The sequence below is a fragment of the Nannizzia gypsea genome, genomic scaffold (genome assembly GCF_000150975.2).
Source record: "Nannizzia gypsea CBS 118893 supercont1.1 genomic scaffold, whole genome shotgun sequence".
NCBI classification, from domain to species: domain Eukaryota; kingdom Fungi; phylum Ascomycota; class Eurotiomycetes; order Onygenales; family Arthrodermataceae; genus Nannizzia; species Nannizzia gypsea.
Genome location: NW_003345201.1, coordinates 4,502,450 through 4,521,130, shown reverse-complemented (window position 1 = coordinate 4,521,130; position 18,681 = coordinate 4,502,450). Strand labels below are relative to the sequence as shown.

The 18,681-nt window shown below is 49.0% G+C and overlaps 9 protein-coding genes and 5 non-coding genes across 14 annotated transcripts; 6 read left to right on the top strand and 8 right to left on the bottom strand.

The window, feature by feature from the left end:
* Positions 1-4: 4 nt before the first annotated feature.
* On the top strand, positions 5-515 carry MGYG_01655 (hypothetical protein; the record flags this gene model as incomplete). Its single annotated transcript, XM_003177536.1, has 2 exons — positions 5-216; positions 308-515. The coding sequence occupies 2 exons, from the start codon at positions 5-7 to the stop codon at positions 513-515; spliced, it is 420 nt and encodes a 139-aa protein (XP_003177584.1).
* A 358-nt stretch (positions 516-873) lies between these two features.
* On the bottom strand, positions 874-1,511 carry MGYG_08941 (hypothetical protein; the record flags this gene model as incomplete). The annotated part of the gene is made up of 3 exons (XM_003177535.1): positions 874-902; positions 1,022-1,273; positions 1,457-1,511. 3 exons carry the CDS (start codon positions 1,509-1,511, stop codon positions 874-876), a joined length of 336 nt encoding a protein of 111 aa, XP_003177583.1.
* Positions 1,512-2,744: 1,233 nt separating this feature from the next.
* Positions 2,745-4,793, top strand: MGYG_01654 (bifunctional purine biosynthesis protein ADE17; the record flags this gene model as incomplete). Its single annotated transcript, XM_003177534.1, has 4 exons — positions 2,745-2,763; positions 2,848-2,974; positions 3,071-4,556; positions 4,638-4,793. 4 exons carry the CDS (start codon positions 2,745-2,747, stop codon positions 4,791-4,793), a joined length of 1,788 nt encoding a protein of 595 aa, XP_003177582.1.
* Positions 4,794-4,985: 192 nt separating this feature from the next.
* Positions 4,986-5,519, bottom strand: MGYG_01653 (deoxyuridine 5'-triphosphate nucleotidohydrolase; the record flags this gene model as incomplete). The annotated part of the gene is made up of 1 exon (XM_003177533.1): positions 4,986-5,519. One exon carries the CDS (start codon positions 5,517-5,519, stop codon positions 4,986-4,988), a length of 534 nt encoding a protein of 177 aa, XP_003177581.1.
* A 130-nt stretch (positions 5,520-5,649) lies between these two features.
* On the top strand, positions 5,650-5,720 carry MGYG_10521. The gene has a single exon. It is a non-coding gene; the product is annotated as a tRNA-Glu (tRNA).
* A 482-nt stretch (positions 5,721-6,202) lies between these two features.
* MGYG_10520 lies at positions 6,203-6,273 on the bottom strand. Its single transcript has one exon. It is a non-coding gene; the product is annotated as a tRNA-Glu (tRNA).
* A 193-nt stretch (positions 6,274-6,466) lies between these two features.
* MGYG_10519 lies at positions 6,467-6,537 on the bottom strand. Its single transcript has one exon. It is a non-coding gene; the product is annotated as a tRNA-Glu (tRNA).
* A 903-nt stretch (positions 6,538-7,440) lies between these two features.
* On the top strand, positions 7,441-7,511 carry MGYG_10518. Its single transcript has one exon. It is a non-coding gene; the product is annotated as a tRNA-Glu (tRNA).
* Positions 7,512-7,888: 377 nt separating this feature from the next.
* MGYG_01652 (histidyl-tRNA synthetase) lies at positions 7,889-9,520 on the top strand (the record flags this gene model as incomplete). The annotated part of the gene is made up of 2 exons (XM_003177532.1): positions 7,889-9,160; positions 9,218-9,520. 2 exons carry the CDS (start codon positions 7,889-7,891, stop codon positions 9,518-9,520), a joined length of 1,575 nt encoding a protein of 524 aa, XP_003177580.1.
* A 336-nt stretch (positions 9,521-9,856) lies between these two features.
* MGYG_01651 (ubiquinone biosynthesis monooxygenase COQ6) lies at positions 9,857-11,467 on the bottom strand (the record flags this gene model as incomplete). Its single annotated transcript, XM_003177531.1, has 2 exons — positions 9,857-11,220; positions 11,296-11,467. 2 exons carry the CDS (start codon positions 11,465-11,467, stop codon positions 9,857-9,859), a joined length of 1,536 nt encoding a protein of 511 aa, XP_003177579.1.
* Positions 11,468-11,622: 155 nt separating this feature from the next.
* Positions 11,623-11,751, bottom strand: MGYG_10517. The gene has a single exon. It is a non-coding gene; the product is annotated as a tRNA-Leu (tRNA).
* A 241-nt stretch (positions 11,752-11,992) lies between these two features.
* Positions 11,993-12,431, bottom strand: MGYG_01650 (hypothetical protein; the record flags this gene model as incomplete). The annotated part of the gene is made up of 3 exons (XM_003177530.1): positions 11,993-12,044; positions 12,125-12,180; positions 12,249-12,431. 3 exons carry the CDS (start codon positions 12,429-12,431, stop codon positions 11,993-11,995), a joined length of 291 nt encoding a protein of 96 aa, XP_003177578.1.
* Positions 12,432-13,445: 1,014 nt separating this feature from the next.
* On the bottom strand, positions 13,446-15,005 carry MGYG_01649 (sorting nexin family protein; the record flags this gene model as incomplete). Its single annotated transcript, XM_003177529.1, has 2 exons — positions 13,446-14,645; positions 14,718-15,005. 2 exons carry the CDS (start codon positions 15,003-15,005, stop codon positions 13,446-13,448), a joined length of 1,488 nt encoding a protein of 495 aa, XP_003177577.1.
* A 2,167-nt stretch (positions 15,006-17,172) lies between these two features.
* MGYG_01648 (metallophosphoesterase domain-containing protein 2) lies at positions 17,173-18,168 on the top strand (the record flags this gene model as incomplete). Its single annotated transcript, XM_003177528.1, has 1 exon — positions 17,173-18,168. One exon carries the CDS (start codon positions 17,173-17,175, stop codon positions 18,166-18,168), a length of 996 nt encoding a protein of 331 aa, XP_003177576.1.
* Positions 18,169-18,681: the final 513 nt, after the last annotated feature.

Below are 18,681 nucleotides of genomic sequence, written 5' to 3'. Positions count from 1 at the left end.
TGTAATGGACAGGACTAGGCGACCCAAGGGCGGATCTTGCCGTGGGTACAGTCGGGGTAAAAAGCCGACCAGGGCAGCGAGAGGGAGAGAGAGCCTCAAGGGAGGACGGGAGGACGAGGACGAGAAGAGGAAGACGGCGCCAGCAGCGAGTCGAGGGTCGAGGGTCGAGGAGGGCGAAGGAAGACGAGGAGGATGTTTCAACGCAGGGAAGAAGGAGTCAAGAAGAGACAGAAGAGAAGAAGGAGAGAAGAAGAGAGAGAGAATAAGCAGTTAAAGTAACTAAAAGTAACTCGTTTGGTTAACTTAGTCGAGACGGAGTCTTGGGAGGAGGGAAAGGCTGCCAAGAGGCGTTTGACGAGGAAGAAGAAGATGAAGATGAGACGGAAGAAGAAGAGATAAAAGAGATAGAAGTAGAAGAAGAGAAGAAAAGAAGAAGAGAAGAAGAAGATAAGAGTCGCAGTGCAAAGTCGCAGCGAAGTCGCAGCGAAGTCGAGCTGGTGACCGAGAGTAACTAAGCAGCGCTGACTGACTGACTGACTGGCTATGGCGAGGTACCGCGGGCTGGGCGGAGTTTTGGTACAGCCAGAGGTACCTTCGCATAGTCCATGATAGCCAACCACTGACAGACAGACAGACAGACAGGAGAGCCAACCCTGCCATGCGCCGACTCCGTAACTCCATAACACATGGCAAGGAAGAGTCGCTGGCCAGGTTAACGCCTTAACTTCCGCTAGTTCTGCGTGTTTCTCGTACTCTGGGGACAGGATGGTCAGTTATTCTTCCGAGTGCTACACAGATGCAGACGCGGACAGGCATCTGCATTCTGGATTCTCTCTACAGTACACCGGGAGTGGAAGCTGGCTTCTCCTCTCTCTATTCTCTTAAGGTGCTTCTTGTAGCCGCTACATGTAGTTAGTAAGAGTGTCAGGCAGTAAGAGTGAAGATAATGACATCTGATGACAGGCGGGCCTGTACGATCGTGACACCGTTCGCCGATTAATATAACTATATAGATACATACAGCCGGCTAAGGAGCTACTTATGCGAGGACGAGCAGGGCCTTTCTCTCTTCGTCTACTCTCTCCCTCGTCGGCTTCGTCTTCTTCCTCGTCCCGTCTCCCCGTCTCTCCCGTTTTCGTCTTCCGAGTGACTTCGCTACTTCCGAGCTTCGTCACTTGCTTCGTCCTTCGCCTACCACCAGACAAGCTCCGCCTCCCTCCTTCTTGGTCTCTTAGCCTGTGGTAGTGCAAGGCTTGCCCTCCCTCCCCTTCCTCTGTCACTCCCTCCTCCCTCCCGACTGTGTGAGGCCGTCCAGGGTTCCTCTCCCTCCCTCTCTAGTCACCACCCTGGCTGCTGCATTTCAAAGCAGCCCGCATATCCCAGGCCGTTCGGTCCTCCTCCACCTCCTCTTATAACTAACTAGGGAGGTTACCATCCCTTGCTCTTCCCGACTCACGGCTTCCACTCCTCCTCTCCATCTCCATCCCATCCCATCCCTGTCCGGCTTGCATCCCCCCAGGCGATTGGCGAGAAGATCCCGCACATCCACTCCCAAGTCCCCAAGCAGCCAACAAGCCAAACGCCCGCCACGACGGGAAAGGAAAGTGTATATATATAGTGCTGTATAGTTAGTAATGTAAGAGGAAGTTAGAAGTTAACTTGGGGAGGTCGGGACATAGTTAAGTAACTTGCTTCGATCGTCGGTGGAGGACAGAGTTCTTCTGGAAGGGAGGGAAAAAGGAGGAAAAGGAAGCGAAGATCCACGTGGGAAAAGAGAGGGCGGGCCCCCAGGGATTATGCTTGTCTATAACTAGGGACTGGACGGTGTTAGTGGGAAGGAAAAGGAGGGAGGTGGGAAGTGCAAAGGACGGAAGTGTGGTGAGACGATGAAGAAGTAGATAGAAGATAGTAGATGACGATGGGTTGAGTTTTGTCGAGTTGCACGGAGAAGCTGGACTAGTTAATCCTTCCCTTCTATAGCCTGCCGTTATGATAGATCTAGTCGAACTATTAGGGCCAAGTAACTGTTGTTGTCGTTGTTGTAATCATCATTGTTATAGTTGTTGTGAAGAGAGCAAAGGCCTCTTGCGCCTGGGGATAGACCGCCGATGATGATCACCTTCAATACTCGATAGTCAGTTACATCAAGTTAACTGGACGAAACCCTTGCCCAGTCATATAGTTGCATTACTTGATCCAGATATTGCTGGTCATACAGGACGTCGCACATCCTCCTGTGCTTCCCTCGCTGCCCGTTGATGGCTCACAGTGTGTGAGATAGCGAGAGAGAGAGCTGTCGTTCAGCCGTTCTCCTTTGCCACCAGAGCTTGGATCTTAGAGTGCCATGCTTAACTGACTAGCGACGCCTCTATGCAACTAACTGAGCTAACTGCATAGTTACTGTACGTGATGTCATAGCAAGTCACAGCTGAAAGGCCCGTGTATCAAGCTGTCATTCGTTGCCAGTCGACGACCAGCAGCGATAGTTGTTAGTTAGGCCAGTCAAGAGACACAGATGATGCTCTTAGTGTCACGGTCGTTTTAGTTTAGTCAGCTAGTTAGTCATCTTGTTAGTCAGCTTGTTATCTCCAGCTTAGATAAGCAGCGGGGTCGATAAGCTCTCTAGTTTTTTCTTTTCGCATCGCGGGGACTGTTGGCTTCCTCCTTCTTTTCCTACTGCAATTATTCGCTTCCAGTCACTCAATTGAAAGGCCATCCTCGTGTCCTTCGTGTCCTTCGTTACCATGGCGGAACAAAAGTCAGGTAAGTCTCTCTCTCGTTGCTGGAAGGGTGGGGGAGATGTAACTAACTGGGAGCCGTAACATTCGGCACTCCACATACACACAGCGATTCTATCTGTATACGATAAGACGGGTCTCTTGGACCTGGCCAAGGGCCTCGTCGAGCAGAATGTCCGCATTGTGGCGTCTGGAGGCACAGCTAAGATGATCAGGGATGCTGGCATTGCTGTTGAGTGAGTGCTCTATACTCTGTTGAAAAAAAAAAATGGAAGAAAGAAGAAAGAAGGAAAACAAAAACAGTGTTAGTTATCTAACAAGACTATTGATAGCGACGTTTCGTCGATAACGCAGGCCCCAGAGATGCTGGGTGGCCGTGTGAAGACCCTTCACCCAGCTGTCCATGGCGGTATCCTGGCACGCGACATCGAATCCGACAAGCAGGACCTTGCAAACCAGAAGATTGCGAAAGTGGACTTTGTCGTGTGCAACCTGTACCCGTTCAAGGACACTGTCGCAAAGCCTGATGTGACCGTTGAAGGCGCCGTGGAGGAGATTGACATCGGAGGTGTCACTCTGTTGCGTGCAGCAGCAAAGAACCATGCTCGCGTGACTATTCTAAGCGACCCTTCGGACTATGGCAACTTCCTGAAGGAATTGGCCAGCGGCGGCGTGACTGAGCAGACTCGAAAGCTGTATGCTCTTAAGGCATTCGAGCACACCGCTGACTACGACGAGGCCATCTCTGGGTTCTTCAGGAAGAAGTACGCCGGTGAGGGGTCTCAGTATATTCAGCTGCGTTACGGAGCCAACCCCCACCAGGCCCCTGCATCTGCCTTCGTGAGGAATGGCAAACTACCGTTCAAAGTGCTCAATGGAGCACCCGGATATATCAATCTGCTCGACTGCCTCAATGCCTGGCCACTCGTCAAGGAATTGAAGCAGGCCCTCGGATACCCTGCCGCTGCTAGCTTTAAACACGTCTCGCCAGCCGGTGCTGCCATTGGAGTACCCCTGAACGAGAAGGAGAAGCAGGCATACATGGTCGACGACATCAAGGGAATTGATGAATCAGGCCTGGCACAGGCATATGCTCGTGCACGAGGCGCTGACCGAATGTCCAGCTTCGGAGATGTCATTGCCCTGTCGGACGTGGTTGACGTGCCCACCGCAAAGATCATCTCCCGAGAGGTGTCAGACGGTGTTATTGCTGCGGGTTACTCGCCCGAGGCCCTCGAGATTCTGTCCAAGAAGAAGGGCGGCAAGTACCTTGTCCTGCAGATGGACGAGAACTACACTCCACCAGACGAAGAGACTCGATCTGTCTACGGCGTGCAGCTCTCTCAGCGCCGAAACGACGCAAACATCTCCCCCAAGGCCACATTCAACACCATCGTCACACCAAAGGGCATGAGCTCACTGCCTGAGGGAGCACTAAGAGACCTCACCGTTGCAACCATTGCGTTGAAATACACACAGTCCAACTCAGTGTGCTATGCCGTCAACGGACAAGTGGTTGGCCTAGGCGCGGGCCAGCAGAGCCGAATTCACTGCACCCGTCTGGCAGGCGACAAGACGGATAACTGGTGGATGCGATTCCACGATCGAACGCTTGGTATCAAATGGAAAGCTGGCGTCAAGCGGGCGGACAAGAGCAATGCCATCGACATGCTGTGCTCTGGTCAGATCCCGCGCTCCGACGTCGAGAAGGCAGACTATGAGCGAGTGTTTGAGGAAGTTCCCGCTCCCTTTACCTCCGAGGAGCGTGAGGCATGGCTGGAGAAGCTCACTGAGGTTGCCATCTCCTCTGATGCTTTCGTAAGTCCCTCTCTCTCCCTGCTGACTTGAGACCATTAATGGCCAAAGAAAGAAAGAAAGAAAGCTAACGTGTATCTGTAGTTCCCATTCATCGACAATGTCTTCCGCGCCGCCCGATCAGGCGTCAAGTACATGGCTGCACCGAGCGGCAGCCAGAACGACGGCCCAGTATTCGACACTGCTGAGAAGCTTGGAATTGTCTTCGTTGAGCAGCGTATCCGCCTGTTCCACCACTAGATCTAGCGCCGGTAACTCGTAGGATATATAAAATAAGGAGGAAAAAATACACCCTATCATAAATCACCCTCTCTCTATCCAGAGTATTAATGAATAAACTTCACAGCCATCCACATAGGTGCTCCGTAGGCAGGGTATAGAGTAATCCAATGCCATCAACAACTTAACCACCTATCCTATCGTACCACCTCTCTAACCAACCTTCGTACTCCCCTGATACACCCCGTCATACCCTTCCACCGGCTCGCTCATCTGATGGAACACAAACTGTCCCAGCCTCGCTCCCTTATACACCCGAAGCCCCGCCGGGTTCACCACCTGTAACATTGCTCCCACTGCACCCGTATACCCAGCATCCATCACCCCAGCATTCAACACAGCGCCAGACCTGAACAACGAGCTGCGCACAAACAACTGACCCATCACATCCAGCGGCACAGAGACCGTTTCATTGAACTCAACCAGATACGAGCCGGGTGGTAGTTCAAGCGCTTCATCATGGTGCTCTCCCCCGCTGTGGCTGCTGCAGTTGATGGTGGTAAATGGTATTTCCTTGGTGGATGCTGTCTGGCGGTGGGAGTTGTTGAGGTCGACGGAGCCCGCGGATGTCCAGGTCAGGACTCTTTTGAGGGTGAGGTCAACGCCGCATGGTTGGATTTGTAGGGACGGAGAGATGAGGCCCTGGATGATCTTGCGAGATACCAGAGCGTGGCCTGGGAGGATCATGTTTCTTTATTTATTTCGTGTTTGGTTACGGGTTGGTATCTAATGTTGTTGGTTTTTGGCTTTGGAATGTTTAGCGGTGATGCGTTGGAAGAAATATAGAGTACTGGTCCCTGGTTTAGACATCAAACCATCCTTAGTGGTGTAGAGGTAACATAGCTCTCTTTCACAGAGCCGCCCGGGGTTCGATTCCCCGCTAGGGAGACTTTTCTTTTTTACGTCACTTAATATTATTGCTTATGTAAGAATTTTTTTGGCAGGTTGACATGTGAGGAACGAGGCCGTCTAGAAGGAAATATATGACAAGCCCGTAAGAGGTGCTAAGGACTCATTCAGATTCAGAAGATTGTTCGTTCCACCATGCATATATGTACTCATAATCTGTTGCAGCTTGAAGACGCTGGTTTTAAGTACCATCACGTGCATAGTTACCAGAAAGCGTTCAGGGGATTTAACCAACAGTTACTCCGTACATTCAAAGTGGAAAGTTATAGATAGGTCTTGATATACATGGGTGTGAGGGGTCAATACATGTTGACCAGTCAGGACTTGCTTATACGGGATGTGGTAGGTGATGACATACCGTCTCCCATTTGGGAAGATGGAAAAAATAACCGCAGCCTTGGTTGGTGCTGATAGCAGTCTTAACGATGGAGCAAAAAGACAAAAAAGTAAACTTGAATACGCTCCCTAGCGGGGAATCGAACCCCGGGCACGAGTGTGAGAGACTCGGATGTTACCTCTACACCACTAAGGACGTCTTGTTGTGGGAAAGGCTCGTCAAAATGGCAGATGAACAGAGTGGGTAGAATCAAAAGTCAGATGTCAAAAAGAAAAAAACTGCATGCCAAGATATGTATGTCTCCACCCTCGCGGCAAAGGGAAAAATAGGAAGAGGGCGACCAGGGTTAAGCGAGCAAGCAAAAAATGTAATCAATATAAAAAAAGTTCTCCCTAGCGGGGAATCGAACCCCGGGCGGCTCTGTGAAAGAGAGCTATGTTACCTCTACACCACTAAGGACTTGTTATTATGTAAGAGGTTCGGCGGAAATAATAAACGGCTATTCTTGGACTAGTGCTTGCCATCAACGATTTCAATACACCAATGCAGCGTACTTTTATCCATTACCCTTCCCTATGTATTGTATATCGTACAACAGTGGTTTAGATAAGACTACTATCTCCTTATACAAGCCTTTAGTTGAGCTTTCTTGTGGTAGAATGAACAGGACCTCGTGTGGTTAGGAGAATTTCTCAGCATAAAGATGAATTATGTCAAATCTTAACTAAAAGTTGATAAATAACATGATAATAACATCTATCAATGTAGCCAGAGGGATAAATATCAGCAGTCCACACTTCTCCTCGAAGCTGCTGTCTAATATAGGCCATACAGCATGACGTAAGCTTTAGTAGCACGTATATACTCTTTCGGAGCTGAAAATACTATACTTCATTTTCAATTTACTTCACGATTTGACATGAGCTGGCCAAATTCTGCGAACATTGTTTATCCCGGCGGCCACTTACTGTCACCTCGTACAAAGTGTCACTAGTGAAAACCTGCCATGAAACCAGCAGAATAGGCTAGAGAGCAGCAGCCGTCTTCATCGCTTGGAAGTTGTGTCACTGCTTGTGTACCTGCTTTATTGGTACATCACCACTGGCACTGCAGGTACTGGACCAACTGCCTGATTCTGAGATACTCAAGGACGCGACCTATCGTAGCCATCTCTTCCCCATAACCTTACGAAGTAGTTAAGCAATAAGACTCTTCATGAAGAACAACCTGCCACTTCGACTTCTATTAGGCTGTCTAACATGGCTCTAGTAGGTACCTAGGCAGGAGGTAACACTAACCATCCCGCAATATGTTTTGTGTTACCACTATCAAGCAGCAGCGGGTGCCCCTTCCATCCAGCCATCCTTAGTGGTGTAGAGGTAACATCCGAGTCTCTCACACTCGTGCCCGGGGTTCGATTCCCCGCTAGGGAGCGCATTTATTTCTTTTTTGGTGCTGAATTTTTTTACTGCGGGTGGAGATTTTATTCTCCGTCTATCGATGCGCTTGACGGCTGCGTGACGCATGAAAATATGAGTCAAGCACGGCCTGACAGTGTATAATACAGGTACTAAAGTCCTCAATTCCTTCCTTTCTCTTTTTTTTTGTTTGTTTTACTTTACGATCGTTTTGAATGCTGTGCAAGCGAGTTTTGCGGGTTTTTGGCTGCCGTCGACTATCCGTTCGAGCCCTCCCCTCCATCCCAACTCTAAAGTCGAGTACAAGCCCCTCCATCTTCGCACAACGCAGTTCCTCCTCTTCCTTTCGCCGATATCACGGCCACTCGCACCCTCCAGACCAGCTAGACACAATGGCGCCCAAGGGCAAGACCTCGTTTACGCTCAAGACGCCCAAGGGAACCAAGGACTGGGCTGGCCCTGATGCTCTCCTGCGCGACAACATCTTCAGCACAATCACTAATGTCTTCAAGCGTCACGGTGGCATGGCGCTTGACACGCCTGTGTTTGAGCTGCGCGAGATCCTGGCGGGCAAGTACGGCGAGGATTCGAAGCTGATATATGACCTGCAGGACCAGGGTGGAGAGATATGTTCATTGCGATATGACTTGACCGTCCCCTTTGCTCGATGGCTGGCCATGAATACCGATATCCGTAATATAAAACGATACCACCTGGCTAAAGTGTACCGACGAGACCAGCCGGCTATGACAAAGGGAAGGATGAGAGAGTTCTATCAGTGTGACTTTGACATTGCTGGTGCACAGTTTGACCCCATGGTCGCCGACTCAGAAGTGCTTAAGATTGCAACGGAAGTGTTTGATGACCTAGGCTGGAAGGGGAACTACACGATTAAGATTAATCACCGGAAAATATTGGATGGGTTGTTTGAGGTGTGCGGTGTGCCTCAGGACAAGATCCGGACCATTTCCAGTGCAGTGGATAAGCTGGACAAACTACCATGGGAGGACGTCAGGAAGGAGATGGTGGATGAGAAGGGCCTTGACGGCGCTGTAGCTGATAACATTGAAACATATGTTGTTCGAAAAGGCGGACGGGATCTCCTTGAATCATTGCTGGCGGATGAGAAACTCACAGCCAATGCTTCTGCCAAAGCCGGGTTGGATGACATGGCCTTGCTGCTTGGATACCTTGAGGACTTTGGCGTGCTGGATAAATTCTCTTTCGATATGAGCCTTGCTCGTGGCCTTGACTACTACACCGGTGTCATCTACGAGGTCATCACCGAAGGCTCGGCACCTGCAACCGCTACTTCTGCCCCTGAAGCTCAAAAACTGCAACGCCAGGCGAAGAAGGACAAGAAAGTAGATGCTGACGAGGACAGGTCTAATGACCCTTCTGTTGGCGTCGGTAGCGTTGCTGCAGGTGGTCGTTACGATGATTTAGTGGGCATGTTCTCACCCAAGGCCCAAATCCCGTGTGTTGGAATATCGTTTGGCGTTGACCGAATCTTCTCCATCACCAAGGCCCGCATGCAGCGCGAGAGCAAGTTACGAAACAGTGAGGTGGATGTATATGTCATGGCATTTGGCGGTAAGGGGTTCACAGGCTTATTAAAGGAACGAATGCAAATCTGCAAGTCATTGTGGGAGGCCGGCATCAAGGTGAGCCTATGTAGAGTCATCTTTATACTTCTTGAAAACGTTCTAACAATTATACAGGCCGAGTTCCTATATAAAGTTAAGCCAAAGCTTCCCGCCCAGTTCAAAGCCGCTGAAGCCAACCTTGTCCCCTTCGCCGTTATCCTAGGTGAAGATGAGCTTGCTGCTGGAAAAGTCCGTGTCAAGGAGATGGGTCTCCCAGATGGCCACCCTGAGAAGGAAGGTCTGCTGGTTGACATCGCCTCTCTTACCACTGAAATTAAGCAAAGGTTGGAGAAGAAGGCGAATGAGTCCGGTGTACCTGCAGATGCACCTGCAGGTGAGCAAGAAGACCTAGCACAGAAAGTAAAAGATCTTCTGTAAGCGGGAAAAGGGAAGGAGTTGAAATATTTTTTTAAACTATTTCTTTTAAGAGGGGGCAATGCATTTTCTGGAACTTCTTCAAGGGTGCAAGGATGTGTTGTTTATTGATTATCGGGATACCACCTTCTGCGTATATACTACCTTCGCAGATAGATTAGAAGCTTTACTTTTTATTTTGAATACTCCTCAACCTGATAAAAAAAGTAAGTTGTGCCTGAGTTTGTATGGACTACGCGAGCCTAAAAATTTAAACCTTATGGTACAAAACCTATATTGGTACAACCGGGTGAGCGCATCTACCTCCAAATTTATAATAATACAGTATAAAGAAGGTGTTCAAGCAGTCGAAGCCCGCTTCATGATGACCTCTTTCAACGCTGACAAGCTATTCACAGCGTTGAGGCCAACGCCTCTTGCCCACGCAAACGGCCCATAGCCAGGCACATTATAAGCCTTATGTAGCAGATCACAGGCGCCTCCAATACCTGCATTCGTAATCCATCTATCAGCTGCATACTGTTCCAAGCTAAGCAGTGAGCCAATATCCATTCCGTGTTTTACAGCGTACTCAATCGCGCGATGGAGTGAGATGACGTCGCCGACTCCGAGATTCAGCCCAAGTCCTCCGAGAGGGTGTATGACATGAGCTGCGTCACCCACTAATGCCACTCGTGGTGAAATGTAAGTTGACGCGTGGCGGAATCGTAACGGGAAGGCAGCGACCGTGTTCGAGTGAACGGTTTCAACTTCTGGCGGCACATACGATGGGACAGGGGTATGCTGCAGCCGCCAGGACAGTTCGTCTGTATGGTCATAGGTTGTCTCGGAAGAAGCTTGAGTCTGGCTAGACGGCAAAGAGAACATGTATTTCAAGTCTGTTATGGATAGGCGGAAAGCTGCATTTACCATTGTTGTAAATGCTTCTGGTGATAGCGACTTCAGATATGCAGCGTTCTGGACAGTGGTTGACCAGACAAGTGTGGCATAGTTGTTTGGTAGAGGGAGCATGGCAACCGGACCACCAATTCCAGGGAGAAACCGTTGATATGCAGTGACCGGTCTGGAGGAAGAGGCCGCTGAGGGGGAGAGCTTTAAGGTAGCAACGACACCGTGTCTGTCATAATCCCATCCATCTGTCGAAATACCGGCAAATGACCGCACAGGGCTGTTGATTCCGTCTGCTCCAACTAAAAGCCGAGCAGCAATGGTGGGAAGGTTGGAGCTTCCTTCCGTCGAAGATGAAGGGGATAGAGTGAGGACCGGCCAGGCGGAAAGATCAGGTCCATCGGGGATATCAGTGCCGTTATTGATAGATGTGACCTTTGTCGAAGAGAAGATCGAGACATCTTCACCAAGGGATTCAATTCGCGACAGCAGGCCCCTTATTAGATTCGCATTCTCCGTCATCGTCGCAATTGTCTTTGAAGACGTATCATGATCAATTAGGCCTGGAGGCCAGTTGAATGAAATATTTGACCCCGTCACTCCATCCCACACTTCCATCTCCTCGTATGGTTGCACTCGAGAGGAATCGACATGCTGCCAGGCGCCGATACTTTTCAGGAATGCAACAGATGATGGCGTGAGACTGCTAACTCGGTTGGAAAAGTTTTCGGAATCGAGGTTCCACCTTTTGGCCTTGGTGATATCCTGGCTTTCGACGAGGGCGACTTTGAGCTTGGAGGTAATCGGAGAAGACCCTGTACGTAATAACTTAGCTAACTGTATTCCTATGAATCGGTAAATCGAGGCACCATTGGCCTAGGTAAACGTACTCAATGCCGTGAGCAGAGCTAACCCTGCCGGACCCCCTCCAACACAGACGATGTCATAAATCTCAGGCTGCTGCGAAATACTAGAGGCAAATCCCCTCCGCTGTGACTGGAGCCCACGCTTACACGAGGTGCATATATATGGGCGCAATGCGCCACCTAGTAGCGAACGCATCTCTATCACTGGTTATTGCTGATATCGAACCATGAACGATGAAGCTATGGAAAGTTCCTTGCTGGATGCAAGGTTAAGCTTCAAGTACTTTGTCTTAGTCAGACATTAGTCAATATAACCGCTTGTTACCCAAAAAAAAAAACGAAAAAAGAAAGTGACAAGGGTGGGATTCGAACCCACGCCCTCAAGGAGGACCAGAATATCTTGTGGTGGTGATCACCGCTGATTATTACTGATTAAGGTTAGCCTTAATCTGGCGCCTTAGACCGCTCGGCCACCTTGCCTGTTCATGTCTATCACGTGGAGACGTCGAGTACTTGAGCCTAAGCAGGAGCGTTTATGCACCCATGATCCGTGTGAACAGTTTTGTACCAACACAAGTGAATCCACTACAAACACGAAAAACATGATGGCTCCTTAAATTTAGTATACTGATTTAAATTGCAAATTTGATAAAGAAACTGCTATTTTTTGGTTATAATATAGCCTTTAAAGCTACTTTTCAACGATTTATACCCATTTCCATCACACAAATAGCAGGATGTCTTCCAAAGCACCATGTGAGAATGCTAGCTTTCTAGTAACAGTGGCAAACACTGGATAGATACGTTAGTACGGATACTATATTCAATATCCCAGAGTGATCGCTGTCCTTACTTCGAGTTGCCGGGGGCGGGGCATCTTGCGTGTCCTTTAAAGCCTCTGGAAGCACACTACAAAGAGGACGAGTTAGCCTTCCAGTAACTAATGTTGTTGATGGGAGGAATGAATGTCATCTTACGCCGGGAGAGCAATCCGAATCCTGGTAGCAGATATGGGGAATAACAATGATACCGAGGGGTAAAGCAGCTGCAACCTCAGCTGCAGCCTCAGCTCTGGCAGCAACCGGCACAGCAGCAACAGCAGCAACAGCAGTCTGGCCAAGGACGGCAAGAGCTGCGAGAAGGGAGCAAGAGAGCTTCATGTTGGAATAATTGGTGGCTTGTTTGCAAAGGAATACAGATTTTAGGGGTCTCTGTGGATTGGATTGGAGTAGATGGCTCTTGGGAAATCAATGCTCATCTTGATGATGGACATATGCTGATATTTATATCCGGCTGAGGCATAGCAATCATCGAAGTAGTGAAGCAACCATCAACATTTCCTCTCTTTGTTTGTACGTGCAGTCTTATCCTTTGGCTGCTGTGCATTTCGTTGCACTACGTCTCTTGTGGAGGCTGTGGCGCATTGCCCAAGTATTGATCTCTTGGATTGCGTTTTCATCGCCGAATGCGGTCCCTTGGTTGGAATTTGGCAGACTAATATGACTTCAACATTGCTAGGAAAAATACACAGCCATCATGCCGTTTTACGCGACAGTCGCGGTATTGTGATGCAGATTACTATGAAGCCTCCTCATATTCATTATACAGAAGTAGCGGATATTGGGGCTTGTGTCAATTGACGATCGAACGAACGTGGACATCGTGTTATGAGATTCATTATATTGAACATGCGTCCAAATGGCTAAACTCGGAAGTTAAAAATATATTAATAGTAGTTACATAGTATTCTTACCCTGCTGGTTGCGACTGGAAAGGCTTGATGGACTTTTCCCCATACTACAAACGGTTAGGATGACCCAGGGACGACCGCCGTGAGGCACAGCTATATGCTATGCTTCGATATGTAGCACGGGATGTGAGATGTGGTTGTAAGTTACTCCATAGACAAGACAAAGAAAAGAAATCCAACAAGATCAGATCGTAGTAAAGAGGACGTCGATCAAGTCCAAATGTCACCATCTGGCAAGTAAAGAACGGTGGAAGAAAGAAGAATGCTGCTATTAATTCATATTCTCTGGCTCAAATACCATCCAAAAATCATATAACGCCAGTCATGACTGAGAACCAAGAAGGCATGCTAAAGTGAGAGCCTTGGAGCTCTAGTGCCAAATTTCATCTATACGGGAAGAAAAAGAGAGTAACGATGAAGCAGCTCATGCAGGTCCAACCTGAGGCTTCTTTGCTTTCACATCATGCTTTCCGCCCACATCATCTCCATCGGCTTCCATCTCCACAATGAACCGTTCCCAAGTGGCTAGGACCCCTTGGTAGAAATCGACGTGCTTCTGTGTCATTGCGCCCAGCGTATCGCGAAACTCGATTGCTTTGATACGTTCAAAGTCGGAAACTTCACGTACAACTTCCTCATCGAACATCTCAGAAGTTGTTTTGGCACTTTCCACTTCACGGGTTAATTCGTCAATTCGAAGTTCCAGTTTTCGGACCTTCTCTCGGCGCGATTGTTCGTGATCAACGCCCCTGATATCTTCCATCTTCGATCGGATGAAAGAAGCAGGGCTACTTGTTAACGGGTTTGTGGCGTAGTATGAGGATGGGTTGTTGGTCAGATTGTCGCGCTCCGCCACGGCTTTGTTAAGATAATCGATCAACGCTTCATGGTCAAGTTGCTTCTGCTCTCTCGTTTTGAGCAGCGATTTGAGAGATAAGATATAGGCCTCCATATCTCGAAGACTACCTAGGTAGTTTTGATCTGTATGTTCCTTCAGATCTTGAATACCGTAGGACGTTTCCTCTACGCATCCAGCAAAAATTTGTAGCGGGACCTCTAGCTCAGGTTCTAGGGGGACAAGTTTGCGGAATTGCACAGCAAGTTCGGCGTAGTCAGCCTCCAAGTCGCTTTCACGCCTTGCAACCCGCGCAACGATTTTCTCAACGTGGCCAAGATCCTCGTCCAGTTTATCTGCCTTTTCTCTTACTTCCGTAAAGCGTTTATCTGGCTTATGAACCTTGGTAAATGCGTTCACGAACGTATCTGCAAAATTGTCGAAGATATTACTTCCGCCATCTGATGCATTTGTAGCGCTACGGGATGGGCGCATCCGCATGTGTTGGTTCCATTCTCCGGATTCAAGGAAGGTGACCAAGATTGGAGCTCGGCGGAGAACGGGGTGGAGGGTAATTCTCTTGATAAAACGGTGGAGGGACCAAGCACGGCGCTGAGTGAACTCGGTACCAAATCGGTCACCGCGTACATATTCCATCTTATGTTTATCTGGCAGCGGAGGAATGGCGCAAGCAGGATACTCCCGAAACAACGTATTGTAAAGAAAGTAGAAGTCAGTGAAGCGCCGTCGAACGCTGAAATCGGTTTTTTGGAAGGATTTGAAATTGGTCTATCTATTCGTAAGTAAAACTGGCCGTGAGACTTGTATCAAGTCTTGTAGCAACAGGAAGGGAGTACTGACGTGAGTTGATACTAGGTAGGAAACATAGACATCTTTTGTACCTTCGTTCTCCTTCAGAGGTGTGTCTACTGTGCATTCAAGCATACCATTATCCAACGCAGCGGCAAATGCGCCATCTTGCACTGGAGAGAGTACTTCATCCCCCGTAGAGCTTATTCGCCGTTTCCCATTGGGGTCATCCCGCGAACTGGAAGCATTATCGATATCTGTATATGACGTAGCTGGTCGCGAGACATCGCTATCTCCGTCATTCCTCCAAGAAACACTGTCGAAATCATTGTGGTCCATGGTTGATGGCGATGTATGCGTGCGGGGAGTTTGATAGTTTATGTAGGAGCCTGAGTCGACCAGGGCCTTGATCTTCCCTCGAGTTTCACGGTAGGTCTCAGAGCAGGGTATGAAGTGACATATCAACTCTAGACAAAAATACGCATAAATGAAATTCCAATTAATAAATGAATAAATGTGCCCGTTATCTCGCAGAAGTGCGCACAAAGAGGACGTCGGCAGCTCTGTCTCTCTCTCTTGTCTTCCGCTCTTAACGACGGCGAAGGAGCCAGCTAATATTCACGTGATATGATGATGTCAGGGTCGTCCATTTCGGGCATAGCGCCTGCCCCGAGCTTTCTTCACCTTTTTGATTCGGCTTCGACCTTTTTCGACGTTCAAGATGGTTTAGCGGCGCTTGATATTGTACCAGGCCGAGCGGACTGGCTGATAATTCAGTATAATGATTAGCAAAAAAGAGCCTTAGGCTTGTTCTTCATGGAAAGATACACAAGTTTCCGCGCCAACATGGAGCCCCGTGGCGACTACTTCGTCTATCGGAATAGCCTACCACTACAGGAGTAAACAATATCTTTAACTACAGGCCCTTAACCGCCTTCAACGGAGATGATAACTGCAAGACTGCATGGAATCCCCTCATGCAGGGCCTCCTAGCCAAAACACCGGCTTCTTGCTGAATTATGAGGTTCTGTCACGCAGGCCTGATCCTGGGGCGGGATGTAAGACGTCCAAACGGATCCTCCTTGGCTCGAGACACGCTGCCACACATTTTTCTGTTCCGAGGGGATACCGGCTATGAGTATGCTTGTTAGTGGGGAATCATTGCGCTGCAGTGACGAATTGGCACCTCTGCTGATATTTATAGCTGGTGCTTATGTATGTGAGATGCAGCGACAATGCACTAGTACATAGCAGCAAATCTTCAGACCGTCAGACCCTGGAGATATCGAAGCCCTTAGTGGGTTGAATAAACCCAGAAGGAGACGGTTTCCTACACTCGCCGTCTACCCTGGAGAGTGATTCTGTATGCACCCCGAGAATGCGTATATCCCTTGTGCATTTGTACTTGTTAGAAACGACCTGGCCCGGCTGTGTGTGAGGTGTTGTACGCCAACCACAAAACGTTTTCTCAGTTATATTGATCAGCTGCAAGACGGCCACTCGTCAACCAGCATGGAGATAAGTTATGGGCGGCGGATCAGAGTATCAAACTTTCTTATCCGGTGAGTTGAAGCCTAAACAGCAGCTCCCGTGCGACCAAAACTCTGACCTTTTTAAGGAAAAGGAAAAAATGAACAGCAGTGATAGGCTGGTCGCGGAGTTTCATTTAGCGCTGAGAGGAAGTCAAAAAAACCTGCTGCTGGAGAAGGAAAGCGCAGAGCATCGTTCGAGGATCTGCTCAGACGTCAAAAAAATATGTATGGCGTCTGTATCGCAGCCGTAACGCGGAAAGGGCGATTGTGACACTAGCGCCACTTTTTCATGCAGGTTGCTATTGTTCTCTGCAGAGAACAATAGGTTATTAATACGACCGCCCTGGTTTTCCCCACAAGCCAAAGAGCAAACCACTCTGTCGGTAACGAACTGGCCATTGTGATATCGGGATATAATACGCTTTCCAGGGAGCAGCAGACAGAACGGTGCATCGCAGCTTCCAGGGTGGATGAAAAGATGGATGAGCAGGGCCGCCCATTGGAAGCCTCGGGTTGAAGGCAGCACCGCTGGGCTGCTTTCTTTTCGAGCATCTCTTTGGGGCCGTCATGATACGGCCCTCTCTGTCGGTGTGCTTGCGCTGGCCTTCCTGCTTGCCTGTCTGTCTGTCCGGAACTATCCCTAACCCCCCTCCGGTGCACAGCAGCCGCCCCCTTTTTGGTCAAGGGCTGTGGCCGATATACCAGACATATATAACCTATACTCGGTCCCAATGTGTGTCCCCGGATCCTGTTAGTTTCCCCCTTGCTTTCATATTCTATATGTTCTCCCTTTCCTTCCTCTCCTTGTCATTTCTCTTGTTCGTTGAAGCATGCTATTTTGAGTTTTTGGTTGAGCCCTCATCCATCCTCCTGCTCCCCATATCTATACTTTAGTTTTTGAACTGTTTGCTTTGCACATGTATAGAGTTCTTTTTTTTCGCTCTTTGGATGGGTTTATTCAAATGTGCGACTCGATGCCGGTTGACAAAGCCTTTGTTATGAGCCAGCGGCCGTTCAATTTCCTCGCTTTCTTCAGTCGATGGCTCCAGGCGTTTACCGCCAGGCTCTCTGGAAGACAGAACTATCGGCCCTTAGCGGAACCGGAATCCACACAAGAACACCCAATCTCAGTCGTCTGCATATCAGACACGCACAACTGGCAACCGGAGCTGCCAGATGGTGATATTCTCCTACACGCCGGCGATTTGACAGTCAACGGCACATTCGAAGAGCTCCAGGCTCAGCTCACATGGTTATCCGCCCAACCACATACTTACAAAATCCTCGTCGCCGGCGAACACGATGTCCTCCTTGACCCTCCATTTGCTCAGCAGAATCCGGATAGGTATCCTTCAGTGCCGGGACGAACAGTCTGTGACCTGAACTTTGGCAGCGTCATCTACCTCCGAGATTCCTCCGTTACACTACAGTTTCCAGAGCACGGCAATGGGCGCGAAGTTGCAATCCATGGCTCACCGTCCATATCTTCCAGCTCACGTGCAGGAGCATTTCATGTTCCCCGGGGTACGGATGTATGGACTAGAGCAGTGCCAGAAGGCACCGATGTCTTGTTGACCCACGAACCACCGTCAAAACATCTGGACGGTAATCTCCAGAGCGGCTGTGCGTTCTTAGGCCAAGAGATCGAACGAGTAAAACCTCGTCTTGTGGTGTTCGGCCACGTTCATGACGGATACGGTGTGAAAACCACCAACTTTGACGAGAAGGTCGTCCCAGTCGTGGAAGAGGCGACTAATCGCCAACGAAAGGGCTGGGGACCACTCTTCAGGGCCGCATGGGAACAAGCGGGCCATCTATTTGAATATATCTTCCCGGCAGTAGCTTCTTCATCAACCCCAGAGATTGAAAAGCCTAAGCCTGCCGTTACCACCTTAGTCAACGCTTGTCTTATAGGCGACCTACTTGACGGGAACGACAACATTAATGAACCGATAGTGACCCATATATAACACTTTCCTCGTTTATATGATATCTATACCTCTATGATTTCCTATTTCATCTTGTCTGGAGTCTGGGAGCCTGGTGTCGACGATAGGGACAAACACTGGCGTTTGATCATATATTACCTTACTTATTTATTACCATTTCTGCAACATTTTATATTCCCAATACTACCATCTCGGGTCGTCATGCATAACCCCATTTCTCTGTTGTACATTTAGCGCCCAAAAAGATGCCTCTTGACGAGTTGAGCTGGAACAGAGCATCTTTATCTTCGCTGCGTTCCCTGTTTTCTGCTGCTTTTACTTTTGCCCGACTAGGTTCGGCCCGGGATCATACATATCCTCGCATTTATTGCGGTATGTCAACTCACCCCGAATTCGCAGGTGAATGGAGACGCTTTTATTTCTCGCCGCGGCTCTTACATTCGTATAGAGCTTATCATAGCGACCATTACGATGATTTGCTGCTTATTAAAACAGTGTTGGAATTACTCCAGTCTGTCTGGAGAAGGTAGATCG